Here is a 19,387-nt window from a genome sequence, read left to right as displayed (position 1 = left end):
TCAAATTATTTGATGCCAAAAGAGACTAGAACTAATTCAATTTTACTACATAAACTAAATCTACCAAGGGACCTTTTATAGAATTTGACATTTGTTTTTATTTGTATTTTGCGTTCAGTCCCCAAAATACTTTTCAAGGGATTTAGCCCTTTAACTTTTCATATTTAGAAATGCAAGTCCTAATTGTGAACACAGTTGAAACTTTTCTGCTAAATTTAAGTTTGTTACAACAATTTTTTTGGTATATGGTAACTTAAGTAATTTTTCACAAAAAAAAAAGATCACAGACACGAATTTAACAGAAGAATTTGAGGGCGTTAGCAATTAGACCTAAATTTTGAAATATGAAAAATAAGAGATTAAATTCCAAATATACAAAGAGTTGTGGGACTTAGAGGATTCTTTAACCTTTTCTAATGACGTTTCCTCTGTTTTTAGTTGCTTTCATATAAAGAAGAGAAGCCACCCTTCAGCTGATTCTCGAGTCTGACGAGCTCTCTCCCTTGGGAGAAGGGGCAACCAGATCCAAACTGGTTTGAGGAAGATGAACTGTGGTCACCATTAACCAAATGAATGCACATACGTGCAGTTGTAACCCCATGCAAAAGGACGATTCCACTATCTGCAAACTTACATAAATATACACGTGCCTGTGAACATCGGTAACCCTACAGCTAGAACATCTCATCTATCAATCTGTACTATGTAACTAATGTTTGACCAAACTAGCTCCCTAAGATTAAACAATTGCAGTCAAGACCCTAGCACTTACAAAGCAGCCAAAGGTTCACCCTTTAACTCAGACACAGGTCATTGCAGGTTTCTCACACTTCTCTTGCAACCATGTCAGCCTAATCTTGCCACCTTCTAAAGAGATAAAGGTTTTCCTTAGGGTGGGATCTTCGAAGAGGTCAAGAGATGCAAAATAGAGCCACTCTTCAATGTCTTCAATCTCATCCAATGCTTTAATGCAATTAGTTATGCTAAATTTCTCATCACTTCGTTTTGTGGCAATTGTACTCCTTGACCTCCAAGCCGCAACCATATCTAACAAGGCTCCAGCCATAGTCTCAGAGGTTTCTTCATCCTTTCTGCTCTGATCCAAACAAGATTGTGCCTCAGATGGTCGTCTTCTTTTTCTCTCTGCAATACTCTTAGTCAACTTTTCAGACAATGAACCGCTTTGGGTTAACCTTGAGGTGGGTAGATTATCATCTGGGCATGAAGTTAAGGCACTGGTATCATTTCCAACAGCCTTTTCTAGTCCCTCAAAGTGACTTGATTGGGCATACTTCCCATCAGCAGATGAATCAGTAAATATTGTACATAGTTGCTCATAAATGGGGCAGTCCTTGATTTTGATTGGCTCAGGCCTAGGCTGTGCCTGTAAAGTATAAACACAATGTCTCAGGAACATACAGTAAAAGTGTCAGAAACAAACATTCATTACATTGAGAGGAAATTTACCCCAATGCCTTCCCACAGGTCAAACCCAATGCAACAAGAGTCCTCCATGGATGCAAAGTCATTTTGATCATAAGCTGACTTGAGGTTATAGAAACGTATTCTCAGAACATCCAGGTGCTTTCTCAACTGATTGTTATTGAAGTTAAGATCTGTTTGCTCGTTGAATTCATCACGTATGATATTCCACGTTTTCTTGTCAAAAACATTGTTTGGCCTGTTTCCCAATTGAATTTGCTTCACTACCAAGTCTGCAAATATCCTATCAAGGGACGCAGTCCACCTTGTTCTTGAGCGCTCCTGTTTCGGCTGACTGGCTTCATGATCCATCTACAACTACCTCACTGATAATGCCATAAAGTTTCAATTCATTGCCGGTGCTTGGCTGGTTGCCAGAAACAATCTCCATACTTACCGATTCACATTGATGAACAAAATGGTGGTTCGCTAGTCATTGAGAAATTTTAAGCAAAAAATAATGCTACCTAATATTTATGTACCCTTTTAGAAAGAAATATGTTAATATTCTAGTAAATGTTAAACAATTTTTTTGTTTTTTTTTGGGTGGGGGGGATCATATTGTAATAGCGAGCCTAAAAGCACTACAATTTATCATGTATATATAATTGTAAGTCCCCTCAAAAGCCAAAAAAAAAAAATTGAGAAAATGATAAATAAAATGCATCTGATTTTCAGCTAATGTCACCCGGTAAATAGGAATCAAATAAGCAGTTTAATACCTATTGGAACAAGCATAGTCTTCAGTTACTGCCAGTCTGCCACCGTTCTTTTACAGCTTACAGTCAAGTTAATCAACATCACGACCTTCTAACGACTTTGGATGATGTTTCTAACACTAAAATCACGAAGAATACCAATGGGGAAAAAAGGAATAGAGAGATATTGAAAATGATGGACAAACTGTGATTAACTTAGATTATAGAACAACCATTTGTAAAACTACATATCAAGTCAAACCCGTACAGATTTTACTCACCAATACTTGTTCACTAGTATGTCGTTAGTTTTGAGATCAGTTACAAACCCAAAACCCAAATTGATTTATCAATAACTTCAATCATGAAATTGAAAAGAAAAGCGATGCACAAGAAGCTCTGTAATATTACCTGACAAACTCAATTCAATGAATCTGGCAGTTACCGGTTCATCGCAAAACCTAAAATGAAGAATGAGAAGAAGAAAACCCAGAAGACTTCCTTTATTTTTCTGGAAGAAAGACGATTCAGTAATCTTTCTTTTTGTTTGCTTATTGGGCTCTTCCAAGTTCCAAAGGGCTTCGTTTCTCTGACTCATTTCAACAAATATTTCAAGCCCATTACAACTCTAATTATGATTTTCTTGGGATGAACTACAAATTTAGTAGTATATGCTTGTGTAAATTCAAGATTTCCTCACCCAACTTTAAAAATTGCTACATTAGTAGTATCAATTTATGTTAACATATGCGAATTCAAGAACCGTGCCAACATTAATAGAGAGTAGATATCAAAGGTCTTGCATAAAACTCTTTCAATGATTGCTGATTAGATACGATTAGATAAACATATTCGATTGCCGCTACTGTTATTTCTTAATTTATTAATTTATAATAGGAGTTAAAAAGAGCGTAAACATAAATAACCAATTTTATAATTTACCTTTTCTTTTGATATTTTAAATAAGAACTGTAATACTAGAAGATTAAATCAAATTGTCAACACAACAATCTTACTTCAAGTATGACATTAAACGATGCATGAGCTTAGTATGATGTTTGAGCTGCTTCAGATTAAATTAAATAATAAAAAAAGTTTACTGAAATTGAGCAGTTAATAAAATTCCATTTGGAATAAATAGTTTACATTTAACATTTACCACAATAGCATAAATAAAGGTTTGTTATAAATCGAAACCTAAGTAGCAACACCAAAGAAAACCATATAAAATAATGATCCAAGTTATACACATGATAAATTTGGTTTTAGGCGACCATTTTGGGTTACTAATACACAATAATTTTCCTTTATTAAAATTTAGGAGCTAGGATTGACTTGTATTAGAATATGCCCGAGTACCACTTAGGATGTAGCCGCCTGATCCACTCATCTGCATGCAGGGATGGGTTCTTGATGGAAGTACCTGCATGATAATCATGTTATTCTCATAAATAAAGCATTACATATTCTACAAGTTTATAAAGAGGAATAAGAAGAAGACCTGATATTCCCGTAACCAAGGTTCTGAAAGTTGTAACCCAATTGCCATTTTCTCAAGTTGTAGATTGCGCATGCATTTTGCAAGAGGCTGCATTTAAACGTATAGTTTGATCGAGTTAGTTTTCTAGGGGAATGATTGGTTCCACATTTTTAACAACAGAAATACAAAAGATCGTTCAAAACTACCAACTCAACTACTAGTTTTATAGAAAAAATAGACGTCTAAACTTGGTTCCTTCCAAAATTTAGAGCAGTAACAAGGGATGAAACTGAACCTGCAGATACTGGTGATAGATTGCAAAAGGAGCTGAGTATGTTAGAAGGGGCAGCAAATCCTTAACTAAGATCCAGGCATCCTGCTCCGGTGCAGCTATAATTAGGCTACACAAACACTTTGGATTTTAGGATTATGGATATATATATATTATTCTAATATTAATACAGCAATTGTTGAACTTCTGTAGATTACCTGGAGAAACCATTTTCTTTCCATGATTGAATGGCTTCTTTTGGTGCTTTTTCTCCAGCTTTTGGGGCTTTGCAAGTTTTGCCTGTGGTAGAAAGTTCATTCTCAGGAACAAGATCCAAAAAACCATTCTTGGATGAAAGATGAACCTCTTCGGTGCTAACTGATAAGGATGTTTTCTCCTATAAATAAAGCATCACAATACATTCAGGGTGATTCAGAAAAAAAGAATAAACTTAATCGCAAGGGAGCATGACTAACATCAGATTGACTCTCCATAGTACAGACATCTTCACGTTGGCTGACTTGCTCACTGGTTTCATTTTGGACTGCACAAAGGTCATTGACTGAACACCGCAAAACTCTGAAACAAATAAGAAGAGAGAGTAATTATTGCATGGCATGATTCAAGAACATAACTCTGTATTTATACCTGAGCTCCATGTAATCCTCCTTGAAAATGAGATTACAGTGCCCAGCTTTTACTTGAGTTTATAATATGATATTTCTTGTAAAGTTAGGAAACTCAAAAAATAGCAGCATACCTCTTGCAAATTTCATTATTGAAGTTGAACATCCTTATTATCTCCATAGGATACGGTGTCCCCCCAAGATAAGTATTGCACACACTACCTGAACCTGTTCGCCAAAAGGTATTGTGAGACAATGGTTCCAACATTACTCTTCCATAGATACTTGAGAACATTTAAAATATTTAAAATACCACTATATTTTGTTAGAAATGTTACACTGGCCGTATTAATTATAGGTCTTGTTGATTCAGTTACAATATCAAATAACTCTTAAAAACAAAACATGTATCATACCTCCTAAACGCTCTGCCACAACACCAGTAACAAGTCCACCAACCATATCCAGGACAAGGACATCCGAGTTTGCAGTAACATTAGCCATTGATAGCAACAAAGATAAAGTATCCACTCGCAAAAATCTGAATCATAGGAAAGGAGATTACAAATTATTTCTAGTCGATGTCTGCAGAAAAAAATGATCAAAAACACAGTTAACACAATATGATGATTACCCAATTCGAGCTGGATATTTCTTAAAGTATGCCTCACATATACTGATACAACAGTAGTAGCAAAACAAAAGTCAGCAAGCATTGAGATAAAAACCATTTAAAAACCACATCCCGAAAAAGCAGCTCGGATATAGAATCATTGACATACCTTCTAGAAAATGGTCGTCTAAGAAGCACTCTGGGCGCATATTTCTTTTGCTTCTTAAGCCTATATTTTTCCTACGGATACAAACACAAAAACACTTATGTTACCTTTTCATTCTTTTTCTCCTCTTGCTCTTTCATTTGTCTACCCAAACCAGCTTATTATATTCGAGATTGTGAACCATAAATAAATGTCAGACTCTTAAGTGTGAAATTAACTAACTTGTGAGAATTGTGTTTTCTTATCGAAAGTTGCACTGTTAGCAATGAGGGCCTCAACAATTTCATTCCCCGTTGCCCCCTGTCTGCATCATAAGAGAAAAAAGCAACCAATGAAAAATAGTGTTCACAAAAAAGGCTATAAATAACCACAAAAAACACAAAGTCTAGCACCTCCGCATTGCATCTATATCATCACCGGTGAGGCTTTGAGCTTGATTATTATCAATTATTGCTCGGTTGTCACGGGATTCTTCTTGTAATTGACAACCTCCTTCATCTTGAACATTATTCTCTGCAAAAATACACCAAAAGAGTATCATCTAGAATGAACTTGAAATCAATTAAGCCACAAAAAATAAGCTTTCAAGGAAAAAAAATTAAACCTTCGGTGGGTGGAATAAAGCGGGAAAGGTAAGGCTTTTCCTTTCCGCTTTCAACTTGAAACAGAGACCCAAAGGGACATCCAATCAATGGCTGCAAAGAGAATGTCTTATTCCCAATTTTCAAGGTCCTGAAACAGTTTTAAACGGCATAAAAAATAAATTTTGATAACCAGTAAAGCGAACTGTTAGGAGAAATAGGAGCTTACGAGCCGGCAGAGAGACGAGCGAAAACAAGACGATCGCCATCGTTAATGTCGAGCAATACGCTGCAACCTTCCCAGGTTACTCTAGGATTTACAGTTGGACCCGATTCAGGTTTATTTTCGGACATGTTAGATCCTTTATTGAACAAAATATTTGGTCTTATTCCGCAGAGTGTTAAAAAAATTGCACTTTACGAACAAGAATCTGAAACAACTTCAGTTCACTTAAAAGCATAAAATCTTAACGTCTAGGGTTTAAGATTAAAAAGTTTAAACCGCCACAACAGAGCAACGAGGAATGTTTTGTTTCTCTTGGATCTGAATCCTTGGGCTTAGCCCAAACCGTAAAACAAAGGGAATGTTCAAAATGGACCATGAAACCAAGCCCATTTTAACAGTCTCTTGCGTTTGATGATTTTTGACATCCTATTGGATTGGGTTAATAGTTAAATACCGAACACAGTTTTGAATTATTCCAATTTTCAAACGGCAGACAAAACATGAGATCAGCTGTGAAGTCAGCTTCTTGTTCTCACACTGTGAAAAACAGAGTAGTGAGAGGATGTCTCCGTGAAACATCACGACAACCGCAATCCTTGTAACTTTAGTTTTTGTTCTAGGTTTTTTATCTGTCTCCAAATGTGAGAGGGGAACATGGTCGGCCAACTCATATGAGCCAATTAACCCCCACAAGTTGCACATGGGTTTTTGTGCTAGATTTACTAACCCTCTTGCATTATTATAGCTTCAGCTTCTTAGCCATTAATTTATTTTTTTTAAATCTCTGTAGCTTGCACTTGTAATTTAATATTGGAAGTTTCTTTTTTTTTTCTTACAAAATTGGGATATTTTTCATTAATTTTTAAGATATAACAGTGTAGAACATACGTATAAACTTCTCATTACTACCCAATATAATAATAATAATTAAGATATTGTTCTAAATCTCATATCTGGTAAGTAATTTGTGGTCACATAATAAATGAAATATAGAACTAAAACTTAGATGAATAAATATATAAGTTGAATTGTATTTTATATATTAAAATTAATATATATATATTCAAGTTACCTATGAACTATAATGTAGTAATGTTTCAGCGTTACTTGCAAAGAATCATTTTTTTTATTATTAATAACTTTCATGTGAGATTTATTAGTTGGTTTATGTTTGTTTGTTTGTTTGAAATCAAAGGTTCCCATGATAATATCCGAAGAAACACTGTAGCTTTGTTTGGTTGCACACACCATTTTCTTGTGGATGAAAATGGATGGTTTCTTTTCACACTACCTCCAGGATTTGTCTAACTAAGAAGGCTAAATGGATACCAATTTCTTATATTTTAAATTGGTTATTTTTAGTTTTATATCTTTTGTTAAAAAAAAATTCTCTAGTTATTCTCAATTCTGATATTAAGTAAACTGAAAACTGAGTCCTAAAAAAAAATAGAGTAATTTAGTCACTACCAAATTTAAAACTAAACAGATAAAGATAATTAATGTCAACGTTAACTTTTTCCACCCAATTATCCTACTTTTTGGAGTCAAGATTAATTTGACAGAATACGTAAAAATTGAGGGTTAAATTTATAATTACGAGAACAAAAAGTAGGATAATTTGATGGAAATTTCTAACACAATTATTAGTTGTTCTTAATTGCTCACTTTCAATATTGTTAGGGGCTAAATTGCTCTGCTTTTTTAGAGGGACCAATTTGTTCAATATCAAAATTGAGACTAACTAGAGAAGTCTTTTTACCTTTTTTTTTTTAATTTTAAAATTTTATCATTTACCCAAATGGTAACCGCTACATTTGATAATTTAAGGGTAAACTAGATAGTTGGTCACCCAACTTTTAAGGTGTTTTCATTAATCACCAAGCATTAAATCACTAATGGTGGTTAATGGTACGCACTGCATCATTTTTACACTTTCATTTTGGTTACCCAACAAATATCTTTTTTAAATATTGATTGGGGTAAAAAAATATAAGATTAAAGTAAAAAAGAAGTAAAACTAAAATGTCAATTTGTCAAATTTTTTTATCCCATTGTCAAAAATTCTATTTTTTAATATTGAATTTTTAAATTTCAAACATCAAAACAAATTAAATAAATTGTTGAATTTTTTTATGATCCATTAATAATGTCAACCAATTGTTTACTATTATAATATTGAAATTAAATTAATTAAATCTCCTTCTAAATTTTAATTTTAAAATATGAGTTATTCGAGTTTATTTTACTTTAAAAACATAAAATAAAATTTTAAATCTTAGAAGAAGATTAAATTATTTAAATTAAGTAAGTTCAGTATTATAGTAACAAAACATTTGACACAATTAAGGGATAAAAGTTTTCAACAATTTATTTATTTGATTTTTGTGTTCTGAATTTTCAAATTTAAATATTGAAAAAAAAATTAGAATTTTCGGCAAGTAAGTAAACAAGTACAAATTGACAATTTTTTAATGTATTATTTTAGTATATACCTTTTTTTAACCCAACCAATATTTAAAAAATATATTTTGTTGGTGACCAGAATGAAAGCGATGCAGAAGTTAGGTGACTAAAATGAAAGTGTAAACATAATGTGGCATGTACAGTTAACCATTGTTAGAGATTTAATCATTGGGTAACCAAAATGAAAGTGCCTTAAAGTTGGGTGACAAAATTATAAGGATTTTATTTTTAGTGACCAAAATAAAAATGTCCTAAAAATTGGATGACTAACTAAACAGTTTACCCTTAATTTAAATTAGGCTTAATCTATAAAATGATACGTGAACTATATCATTTTTCCGCACATAAACATTTTTATCATAATTAGTGCCTAACTAGATTCTTCTATAAATTAAGGTTAAATTAAAATTACATTAAATTAAATTAAAGAATATAATTAATTAAAATTAATCAACTTGTGGTAATTTGTTAAGTTACAAACAAAATTCATAACTTTCACTTAATACTCATAATTAAAAGAATATAATTAATTAAATTTCCGAAAGTAGAATAACTAAAATTTATTAAATTAGAGCACATAAACAAAATTTATGCGCAAAAGGTATTACATTTTTGGGGAAAAAGAGCTCGTACATGACTAATCTTGCTGAGCCCTACACTGCCAGTACTGCAGACTGAACTTAGTCATCACTCATTTCGAGGTATCGAAAGCAAGTAGGGTTCAACACCAAAAGAACAAATAAACTTACACCAGAACTCATCAGTTCCACGATCAACATTCTTCGTGAGTGAGTCAACTGGTGAGCCCTACTGCCTGGCTGTGGAGCATATGTGTTGACGCCTGGGGCTACCTAGTGATGGCAAGTTATATAACCTAGCTCATCCATCTTGGATTCGTTGAAAATGGGATAGAGATAGACATTTGTAGTCATGACCAGCTCAAGCCTTGTTAGGTGGATATTACATGGAGCAGGTTGTTTATATTTTATTGTGCACCACGAGGGAAGGGATATGTCAAATTGGCAATTTAGCCAAGAGACATTGGGAAGATGCAAATTAGGCGCAGAGAGTTCCCTATTCTTTCTGTGTGTCGTATATGATGTTCTCTTTAGTTCATGCACTTTTTTCTTTTGCTAATTTTTAGAATCTCTGGATCCCACTTTCAATATTAATAATATTATTTATTATCATACACTAAATAACCTCATTATTCACCTTCCATTTCTCCCTTATTATTATTTTAACACGGTCCGGGCTATTAACCTCACCATTTAATCCAAAATTATCGTTAAAAGGAAAAACGAGAACAAAGAAAACTTAAGTGCTTGTTAAAAGAATACTACCATGAAAATGGATGCATCATTGACTCAAGCTGTGGTTAGCCGTTTGATGAAATGAAACTAGTTTTTGTATTAACGTCGGGATTTATATTAAGTGGTCCAAAAGTACGAAAGTAGGGGAGGGAGTTAAATCATAAAGTGAAGAAACGTAAATGCAATAAATAAGCTGAGACCCCACTCCCACCATCCTCACTATGCTTCCTCCGTCTTTAGCCCGTATTACCCGTCTCGGATCCCTCTCCATTTGCCCACCCCCAAAAAATAAAACTAACTCACTTCTCCAAGTTTTCTCAAAAGCTCTCATCTTTTATAAAAGAGAGAGCTAAATCTGCTCCTACTTTTCCTTTTTATTATCATTGTCTCCTATTGCTTTGTTTTTTTTTTAATGGCTCTACTCACATTTTTACCGGAGCCGGCGGCCGAACCCATGAAAGTGGAACAGCCGTCCAAGCGTGGAAGAAGAAACCCGGTGAAAAAGCAAAAGGAAAAGCAACCATCTTCATGGGACCAAATCAAGAATCTGCTCAGTTGCAAACAGATCGAAGGGTCGAAAGTTCATGACCCTTCGAAGAATAACCAGCTGCCTCATCATCACGGCTACTCGAAGCTGGGTTCCTCTTGCAAATCCATCTGTAGCTTCAAGGACGTCGTTCACGGCAACACCAGGGTTGTTCACAGAGCCGACAACTCGCCTGAGAGTAGCACCGTGGGTCAAGAAACTGGGCTGCTGAGACGCAAAGCCGCGAATAGCTCGTCAACGCGGTCATTGTCAGGGTCAACAAGATCCAACAACAGCAGCACGACTTACACGACGTCATCTTCATCAAGAGCTATGCAATTCAGGAAACTTTCTGGGTGTTACGAGTGTCGTATGATCGTTGACCCCAGCAGGTATATTAACATATAGTTTAACTCAATTTGTTTTTTCTTATTTTTTTCCAAAAAATAAAATTTGCTTCTTTACTTGAAAAAAAATGAAATGATCAGGTATCCATCCTCAAGAACAACTATATCTGCCTGCTCACAGTGCGGAGAGGTATTCCCAAAGATTGAAAGTTTGGAGCTCCATCAAGCTGTTCGTCATGCAGGTACATTAATTTCTATATCTATGGAGTATAATTTACTCTTAAGCTTCTCTTCTAATTTTAGACCTTACACACTATTATTTTCCCCAAGTACTGTACAATAATTTCCTTTAACAACAAAAGTTATTTTTGAAAAACTACTATTTACTTGATTGTATGACCGCTTTTTTTAATCTTTTAATATCAAATTGTTTGAACTTATTACAACACAGAAAAGCTAATTCTCCATGTTTTTCGCTTCATTTTGTCTCGACTATTAAACTCGAAATAATCCAAAGGTAGGAACTTCTTTTTTTTTTTGTCTAAAAAAGTACACATTTTTTCTCTTTATCCGAAAGAAAACAAGTACACAATATTATTAACGACCACTTATTACAGTCAAATGGTTTTATTAATTATTTCATTACCACTTTATTTTCACTTTGCCAAATTTTGACTAATCATGTTCTGATGCTTAATTTACAACTGCTTTTAACACTTATTAACTGTAGCCCCCACCCTTTTACCAACTTATGTTAAATATCACAGCTGTCACTTTAAATATTTATAGTAAACGTGGTGCCTTTTCATTAGTGCAATACTAACCCTACTTGTGAGGCTAAATTTGCACGGTTTGTGAGGACCCTGACCCCACCGACCACGACAAGTCGAATTAATATTCCCATTAATGCATTTGATTTGATGCTTTTGGTGCTGCAGTTTCGGAGTTGGGCCCAGACGATTCGGGCCGAAACATTGTGGAAATTATCTTCAAATCGAGCTGGTTAAAGAAGGACAGTCCAATCTGTAAGATCGAACGGATACTGAAAGTCCACAATACCCAACGCACCATCCAACGGTTTGAGGACTGTCGCGACGCAGTGAAAACACTTGCTCTCAACAGCACCAGAAAGAACGCCAGGTGTGCGGCTGATGGCAACGAACTCCTCCGGTTCCACTGCACCACATTGTCGTGCTCCCTCGGAGCGCGCGGCTCGTCCAGCTTGTGCGGTTCCATCCCCGGCTGCGGCGTCTGCACCATAATCAAACAAGGGTTCCAGAAAAAAGGTGGAGGAGTCGCGGCGGCCGCAGAATTCAAAGGGGTTTGCACAACGGCTAGTAGCGGGAGGGCCCACGACTCACTTAAATGTACGGACGGACGCAGGGCCATGCTGGTTTGCCGTGTGATCGCAGGGAGGGTGAAGCGAGTGTCGGAAGATGCGCCGCCGTTTGAGGAGGATAATAGCGGCGGCGTAGCGGCTGCGACTGGCTTATACGATTCTCTAGCGGCGTACGCCGGGGTCTACTCCAATCTGGAGGAGTTGGTTGTTTTCAATCCAAGGGCTATCCTTCCTTGTTTCGTAGTCATTTACAAAGCCCATGAATCTTGACTCAGCTGACAGCCAAATATCAACATCAATTTCACATAATTACGAAAATCAAACGATCCACCTTAACCGTGTACATATATTTTGATCTTACGTCATGGCACATGCGATCAAAGCCTTGGTTTGTTTTGTTCTTCTTCTTTTTTTTTATTAAATAAATTGGATTTTAATGTTTGTTACCGCATGCATGGCTGATAAATCTAAAAAATTAATTTTGTTGGATGAATGTTTAAATTAAAGACATCGAAATCATTGATTGCTCGTTTATGATGAAGACAGGTAGGAATTATGTGTAAGAAATTTACAAAGCAAATAGCAAGGGGACATTTCTATTTACCTTTTGTTTTTGGAGGGGTTGTCATCTTCAATGCGCACCTTTCACCGTCAATTCGCTCACCTACAACATTGTGCTTTCTTAGTGGAGCAGTGGTACCATAAATAATTCGTATAATAACACCCATGCCGTATTTTACCCCACAATCTGATTAAAGTAGTATCTACCACCACACAAGATCGGGATAATTTGGATGTATATATCATTTTAAGATTCTTTTAAGTCAACGAGATTTTAATTTAAAAATAGAATCACAAAATTTCCAGAGCTTCAATGAACTCAAGATTATCTCGAATTAAAACGAAAGGCAGATGATTTTGAAGGGAGTTGGAGCAGAATTATGAACACTCACCCACCCACCCACTCACGTGAGCTTATCTTGGAATAATTGTGAAGGGGAAGTGCGGGGATCTTGGTGGACTTTTGACCATGCGACTAAACCAAACAAAAGGCCAAGGCAGCCTGCCTGGCTGAGACGAGAACTGAAGGGTGGATGAAGGGTTTCTGTAACAAAGTACAATGTGGGCATTTTATAATTGCAGCAGACACCATTGCATATGCACATTCATTGCTTTCTTCTTGTTTTAAGTGTTTGGATTTTATATTTTAATGTTTTGGTTTAAATTATACTAAAATGCTATAAGACTTCCGTAAACCGTATTACTTAATTAATGTAATCTTCGTTGAGATTACAGAAAAATCTTGCACCATATTAAAAACTGTATTTCAAGTTTCGGGTCATCCATGCTTTAGTCATAGGAAGTTTCCTAACAGTCAAAATCAAAGCTAATTTCAATGTAAAGTTTGCTAATATCGAATGGTTCGTTTTATTTTCAATGAAAAATATTTCATCGCAATATTAGAAATTATTATCCTTTTATGATTCCATCGTAAGCAAACACCAATGGAAATGCCACCAGGCTGGCTCTATCGAATTGTTGATGATTGCTCAAGGTTCCTAATCAAAATAGTTGGTGAAAGATACCAATAAGCTTAAATAGAGTAAACTGGTTTTATATTTGATGAATTCAAGATTTATTTCTTGATATTGTTCATACATAGTTATGAATTCGAGTAAAATTGTTAGGTCATGAAAGGGAAAAAATAAAGAGAGCAAGATGAGCAACGAGAGCGTTAAAATTGATATTGATACGCTTCGGTGTTTAAATCAATTATAATTTTAAGGTCATGAAAAGAGTAAAGATAATAATTAATAGGATTAATCTAAAAGGATGCCTCATGCTTTTTTATCCTTACCTCCCTTTTACTTCTCATGTGTCAATGCTCATAGCCGTGGAACTCAAGATGCCTTGGAATTGGTATTGTCAGAAAATGTGGACATCACATATATAATAAGGGTAGTTACATGTTATTATTTACTATCATGATAGGTTAACCCAAATTAAAAGTGATCTAATTTGATTAAAATTTTATTGAGCTTTAATTATTAAATAAAGTATGGGTCAAATATGTGTAGAAACTCTAATAATTAAGATCTAATTAGATTCTAATTAATGATGGGTTAATTAGAATTTGATTAGAACTAATATGCCAATGTTATAAATATTAGGGCTATGGTCCCCAAATTATACACAAGATATCTTTTCTAATATCCCATCATTAGGAAAGAGAGAGCAGATATTCTCTGAATTTCTTGTGTGCTAATTTGGAAGATCAAATCCTCAAGATCCAGAAAAACTTCAAGGAATTCATGGATTCAGGTACGATTTCGCATCTAGTTTTGTTCTTGATTTATTCTTGATGATTTGACATGATAGATTCTGGTTTATTAAATTTTATTTCAGATTTATTCTACAAATCTAACAAGTGGTATCAGAGCCTCATCATGTTGAATCATTGAGAATGAATTGATTCTCTATTAATTTTGATTGATTCGATTTTCAAATTTCATATATATGATATATCATGTTGAATTTTTAAAATTCTTGATAAATTTCTTTTAAGTTTTGTTTAATTACGATTCAATCCTTTTAGGGTTAATACAAAAAAATTTAACTTTTCCTTTGAAATTGAAATTACTGTGGACTAAACCTACATAATTTCTACTTTCAATTTTTGATATTGTCTTTTGTAAATTACTGTCTTTCAATTCACAATGACCTAACCCATGTGATTTTGACTTCAATTGATTTGGTCCGGTAATTTATTACCTATATATGAATATTATTCTTATAAAATATAAGTTAATGCTTGACTATTAAAACGTGATTGATAATTAATAATTAATGGTGATTGGTTATTAATCATTAATTTTTTTTATGGATTTATTATCATAACATTTTTATTATGTTTTGGTTAAACATATCAGTTTGATTATGTTAGCAATATTTATGATTTGTTTATATGGTGAATTTTCATGTTATCAATTCTTTAAGAATCAAGTTTTGTTTATAAAAAAATATATATATATATAAAGACCAGTGGCTGCGAATTACCTTAAAGGTTATAATTTTTTTTTGTGGGTTGGTTACATGAATTAATATTTGGTGGTTATGGATTTAAAAAAAAAATATTTGTGTGTATAAAGAAGTTTTATGGTAATATCATTAGTCATGAATATAAATTTGAGTTTACATGAAATATGTAAGACAAACCAATATTATTTTTTATGTGTGTTGAAACTATTTTTAGATTTAAAGAAAAACGGGGATCGACTTTAAAAAACGAAAAATGTGGAGTCGCCACCGATCTTTATTAGGTGTGATCGGATCACCTAAGAATTTGGTTATTTTAATAAAATATTTCTTTTTACTAAAACAACGATTTTGGCCTACGTAAATATGAGAAAACGGGTTCGGGAGTCGGTTACGTATGAGGAAGGATTAGCACCCTCATTACACCCAAAATTGGTACCAAATTGATTAAATATTGTCCTTATGTCTGAGGTTTAAAAGATGTTTTTGAAATGTGATTCCTTTGAAAACATTTGAATGGCTCAAGTTGGTCGTCAAAATTCTCTTGTCTCAGAGAAATATAGCATCACATCTAGCATGATAGGACACGATCCTTTATACCCTCGAAAACATGATAAATTTTGACTTTCAAAAGTTTATAAGTTGAAAATTACAAAAGGATGCCCAATTATTTAGTCCAACGAGAAAATCGAAACCTATCACAATAGGCACGACTCCTCGAATTTCTAGACATCGGACATTGCCTTATCTTAGAATGAGTGAAATTCTAAAGGAATATTCGATTATTTGGAACAAACAAGAGATCACAACCTAGCATGATAGGGCACGATTCCCCGAATTGCCAAACGTCGAACATTACATTCGTTTTGAAGAATTTTTAAAGACATGAACGAAATTCCAAAGGAATATTCGATTGTTTTGAACAAACGGGAAATCGCAACCCAGCACGATAGGGCACGATTCCCGAATTGACAAGCATCGAGTATTGCCTTCGTTTAGAAGAATTTTTAAAGACATGTGCGAAATTCTAAAGAAATATTCGATCGTTTTGAACAAACGAGAAATTGCAACCCAGCACGATAGGGCACAATTCCTCGAATTTCTAAACGTCAAACATCGCTTTTGTTTTATAAAGTCAACCCAAAATACATTAATTTGACTCGGAATGATATAGAATCATGAATTTTGGATCAATAAATTGAAAATTACAATGCGACAATTACGAATGAAAGGCGAAATTACAAACATAGATCAATATACACGGATAACGAACTCTATTAATGAATAAAAATAATATAAAAATAATAATAATAATAAAATAATAAAAAACAAATTAACATACACACAATAGCAATAAGCTCACACCCACACAATAATAATCAAAATAATGAAAACTAAAGGTATAGCTAATTAAAGAAACAAATCAGGATAAAACTATAACAAGTTGTCAAACATAGATAAATAAAATTAAGATGGCAACACAAAAGACTAATGGATACTATGAAACAATAATATATGAAATGATATGAAAATAAGAAAACATATAACATACAAAACAACACGAAACTAGGAACCAAAATGATATAGAACAATTTTAAAACTATATGGGAAATTAAAAAGGAATAATACATGCTAAAATTTGAAATAACACACATATAAAAAATAAAACTAATAATACATGAATGATTATTGAAATAGATGTTATGAGAGAGGGGGTTTGGATCAAATAATATACAAAATATTTTAAAAAACAAAATATGTCTATTTAAAGTTGATAATATATACAACGTAAAATTCAATATAAATAATATATGAAAGGGATAATGATATATGGAAGAGTTTTAAATAATAATAATAATTCTTTTAAGAAGTAAACTATACACATAATGGATTTAAAAGGAGATATATATATGTATAAATTAGTTTAAAAGAAAGAAAAAAATGTATATATAAGACAACACGAAATCAATAATACATAATAAAACAATTTTAACACAAACTATATATATATGTATATAAGATAAGGAATATGTAAAAATAATTTAAAGTAAATAATATACAGAGAGTTCAAAATAAATGATAATAAAAAGAATTTAAAATGATTAATGTATAAAATAGCATAACTAAACAACATATATGAAAATTTAAAATTTAAAATTGAAAAATTCAAAGTAATAATATGTATAGTGGTTTAAAATAAACAATGTATATTTACAATTTAAAATAAATAATAGTTCAAAAGTGTAAAAACTTAAAATACATAATGGTAATATGATTTTTTTAAATAAATAATTAATAATACAACAATTCCTAAAAAGGCTGAATAAATAAATAAATAAATAAATTGACGAGTTAGGACTAGACTGAAATTAAATTTAAAATTAAGGGTATAAATCATAAATAATCAAAAAAATAAAACTGAGGACCAAAGTTAAACGCGCATAAACTACTGAGGATCGATTCGGCAAATAACCCCGACTAAATTGAAAAACACGTGTCCCTGCTCAGCGAGTCAGGGATTAAATTGAAAAACACGACAAATTCGATGGCCAAATCTATAAGGAGAAAAAGAACAAAAAAGGACTAAATTGAAGCGTGACTCAGAAGCGGGGGGCCACGCGCGTAAATAATCCAAAAAAATGGAAACACGCGGATCCTCTTTGGGCATCGGGTCAGGTCACGGGTCTGGCTCCTAAACGGCGCCGTTTAGCCTCCAGAACCAAGGCACAAAAATGATGCCGTTTTATACTCTTATAAAAGCTAAGTTTTTTTTTTTAAACTTCATTTTTTTTCATTCTTTCAAAAAAAAAAAATGAGAGAGGAGCCTCTCAACTCTCTCATTCCCTCCCAAATCCGGCCAAGCTCTGGTCAAAGCCCGATCGTCGGACTGTTGGCCACCGGCGATGGCGCCGCAGTACGCGGTGGCCGGAGAGCTCAAAACTCCTTCCCTTAAACCCTCTTTTCACATAGAAGAAAGATTTAAGACTTAAAAATCCCAAAATCGAACCCTAAAACCCTTAAAACGCAAAAAGCTTTTCGACTATTGGCTTCCTCCAACAAAGCTTTAACCGGATCCCTAGGGATCTGTCGGCTTTCGGACCAGAGGAGCGGATGCCAAGGATATCGATGTCAAGGTACATGTAAGACCTCCTTCTTTACGTATTTGTAATAGATTCGAATCAAAAGAAAAAAAAAGAACAAAATAAACACCTTAAAGATCTTTTTTTCTTCCGATTGTTTCTTCTTTTTTATTTCAATGTTCGTAGCCCCCCAAAATACATTGTAAATTCCAGTGACTTTTTTATAGTCGAATTGTAATACCCTGAAAATTTTTACAGTAAGATATTATCCTTGATATAGTAAAATAAGAAAATAAAGTGACATAAAGGGAAATTTTGAGTTATGTCAATATTAAGAAGTATATTATGATATATTAATTCAAGAAAGGACTAAATTGTAAAAGTGAGAAAAGTTTTGTTGCACAAGAGTAAATACTCAAAATTTAAGGGGTTAAAGTGTAAATATGAAAAAGTTGAAGGACCAATAGTGTAAATATTTTAAGAGTGGAATGATCTAGAAACTAAGGAAAATGGATGAATTAGGACCAAATTGAATAGGTGAAGAACTATGAGGGACTAAATTGCAATTTTACCAAAATTAAATGATGACTCAAGGATGAAGTTTTAAAAGATAATAAAGGGCAAAATGGTTAATTGGAAGAGAGAGAAATCTAGAAAGTAATGATGATGTTGATGATATTTTATGATTATTTAATTAGATATATATTATTTTAATGAGATATTTTATTATTATTTTATTATTAATTATTTAGTATAAAAGGAAGGAAAGATGAAGAATTTTCATCATCTTTACATGCATGCAGCCAACGTTAGAAGAGAAGGAAAAGAAAGAAATTTTCTTTTCTTTACAATTTGGTCTTTCCACTAAAAATTCACCATTTCCACCTAGGAATCAAAAGAATTTTCATTGCTACTAAGAGAGAGAATGTTAAGGAGGCCATGGGGAGTTAGAATATCAAGTTGGATTCAAGAAATAGAAGCTGGAGGAGAGAGAAAATCAAGTTAAAGATTAGTATCAATAGAACAAGGTAAGTATATCAAGATTTCAATATGTTTTTAAGTTTGTTATTATTGATAAAATATGGAAATGATGTTATAGTAGAGTTTTCTTACATAAGGTCTTATGTTCTTGATATGTTA

At 33.2% G+C, this 19,387-nt stretch overlaps 3 protein-coding genes across 8 annotated transcripts; 1 reads left to right on the top strand and 2 right to left on the bottom strand.

The window, feature by feature from the left end:
- Nucleotides 1-335: 335 nt before the first annotated feature.
- On the bottom strand, nt 336-6,424 carry LOC107958229 (tRNA (adenine(58)-N(1))-methyltransferase non-catalytic subunit trm6). 6 transcript variants are annotated; one of them, XM_041113778.1, is made up of 16 exons: nt 6,147-6,384; nt 5,941-6,068; nt 5,729-5,849; nt 5,559-5,640; nt 5,340-5,410; nt 5,192-5,233; nt 4,974-5,098; nt 4,692-4,785; nt 4,408-4,510; nt 4,150-4,328; nt 3,956-4,061; nt 3,682-3,768; nt 2,592-3,603; nt 2,205-2,320; nt 1,468-1,874; nt 336-1,384 (listed from the first exon to the last, which is right to left on the bottom strand). In XM_041113778.1, exons 1-13 carry the CDS (start codon nt 6,269-6,271, stop codon nt 3,505-3,507), a joined length of 1,362 nt encoding a protein of 453 aa, XP_040969712.1. In that variant the 5' UTR covers nt 6,272-6,384; the 3' UTR covers nt 336-1,384; nt 1,468-1,874; nt 2,205-2,320; nt 2,592-3,504. The 6 variants fall into 6 exon arrangements, with proteins under 6 accessions (XP_040969712.1, XP_040969714.1, XP_040969711.1 ...); XM_041113780.1 differs by having other exon boundaries at nt 1,468-1,808; XM_041113777.1 differs by having other exon boundaries at nt 1,468-1,808; nt 2,205-3,603.
- On the bottom strand, nt 800-1,794 carry LOC107958230 (L10-interacting MYB domain-containing protein). Its single transcript, XM_041111886.1, has 2 exons — nt 1,468-1,794; nt 800-1,384 (listed from the first exon to the last, which is right to left on the bottom strand). Exons 1-2 carry the CDS (start codon nt 1,792-1,794, stop codon nt 800-802), a joined length of 912 nt encoding a protein of 303 aa, XP_040967820.1.
- Nucleotides 6,425-9,999: 3,575 nt separating the features above from the next.
- Nucleotides 10,000-12,577, top strand: LOC107958228 (uncharacterized). Its single transcript, XM_016893922.2, has 3 exons — nt 10,000-10,837; nt 10,934-11,034; nt 11,731-12,577. Exons 1-3 carry the CDS (start codon nt 10,332-10,334, stop codon nt 12,399-12,401), a joined length of 1,278 nt encoding a protein of 425 aa, XP_016749411.1. The 5' UTR covers nt 10,000-10,331; the 3' UTR covers nt 12,402-12,577.
- The last annotated feature ends 6,810 nt before the right edge of the window (nt 12,578-19,387 follow it).

This window comes from Gossypium hirsutum, chromosome A05 (genome assembly GCF_007990345.1).
Source record: "Gossypium hirsutum isolate 1008001.06 chromosome A05, Gossypium_hirsutum_v2.1, whole genome shotgun sequence".
NCBI lineage: Eukaryota > Viridiplantae > Streptophyta > Magnoliopsida > Malvales > Malvaceae > Gossypium > Gossypium hirsutum.
This window is presented reverse-complemented; position numbering and strand designations above follow the sequence as displayed.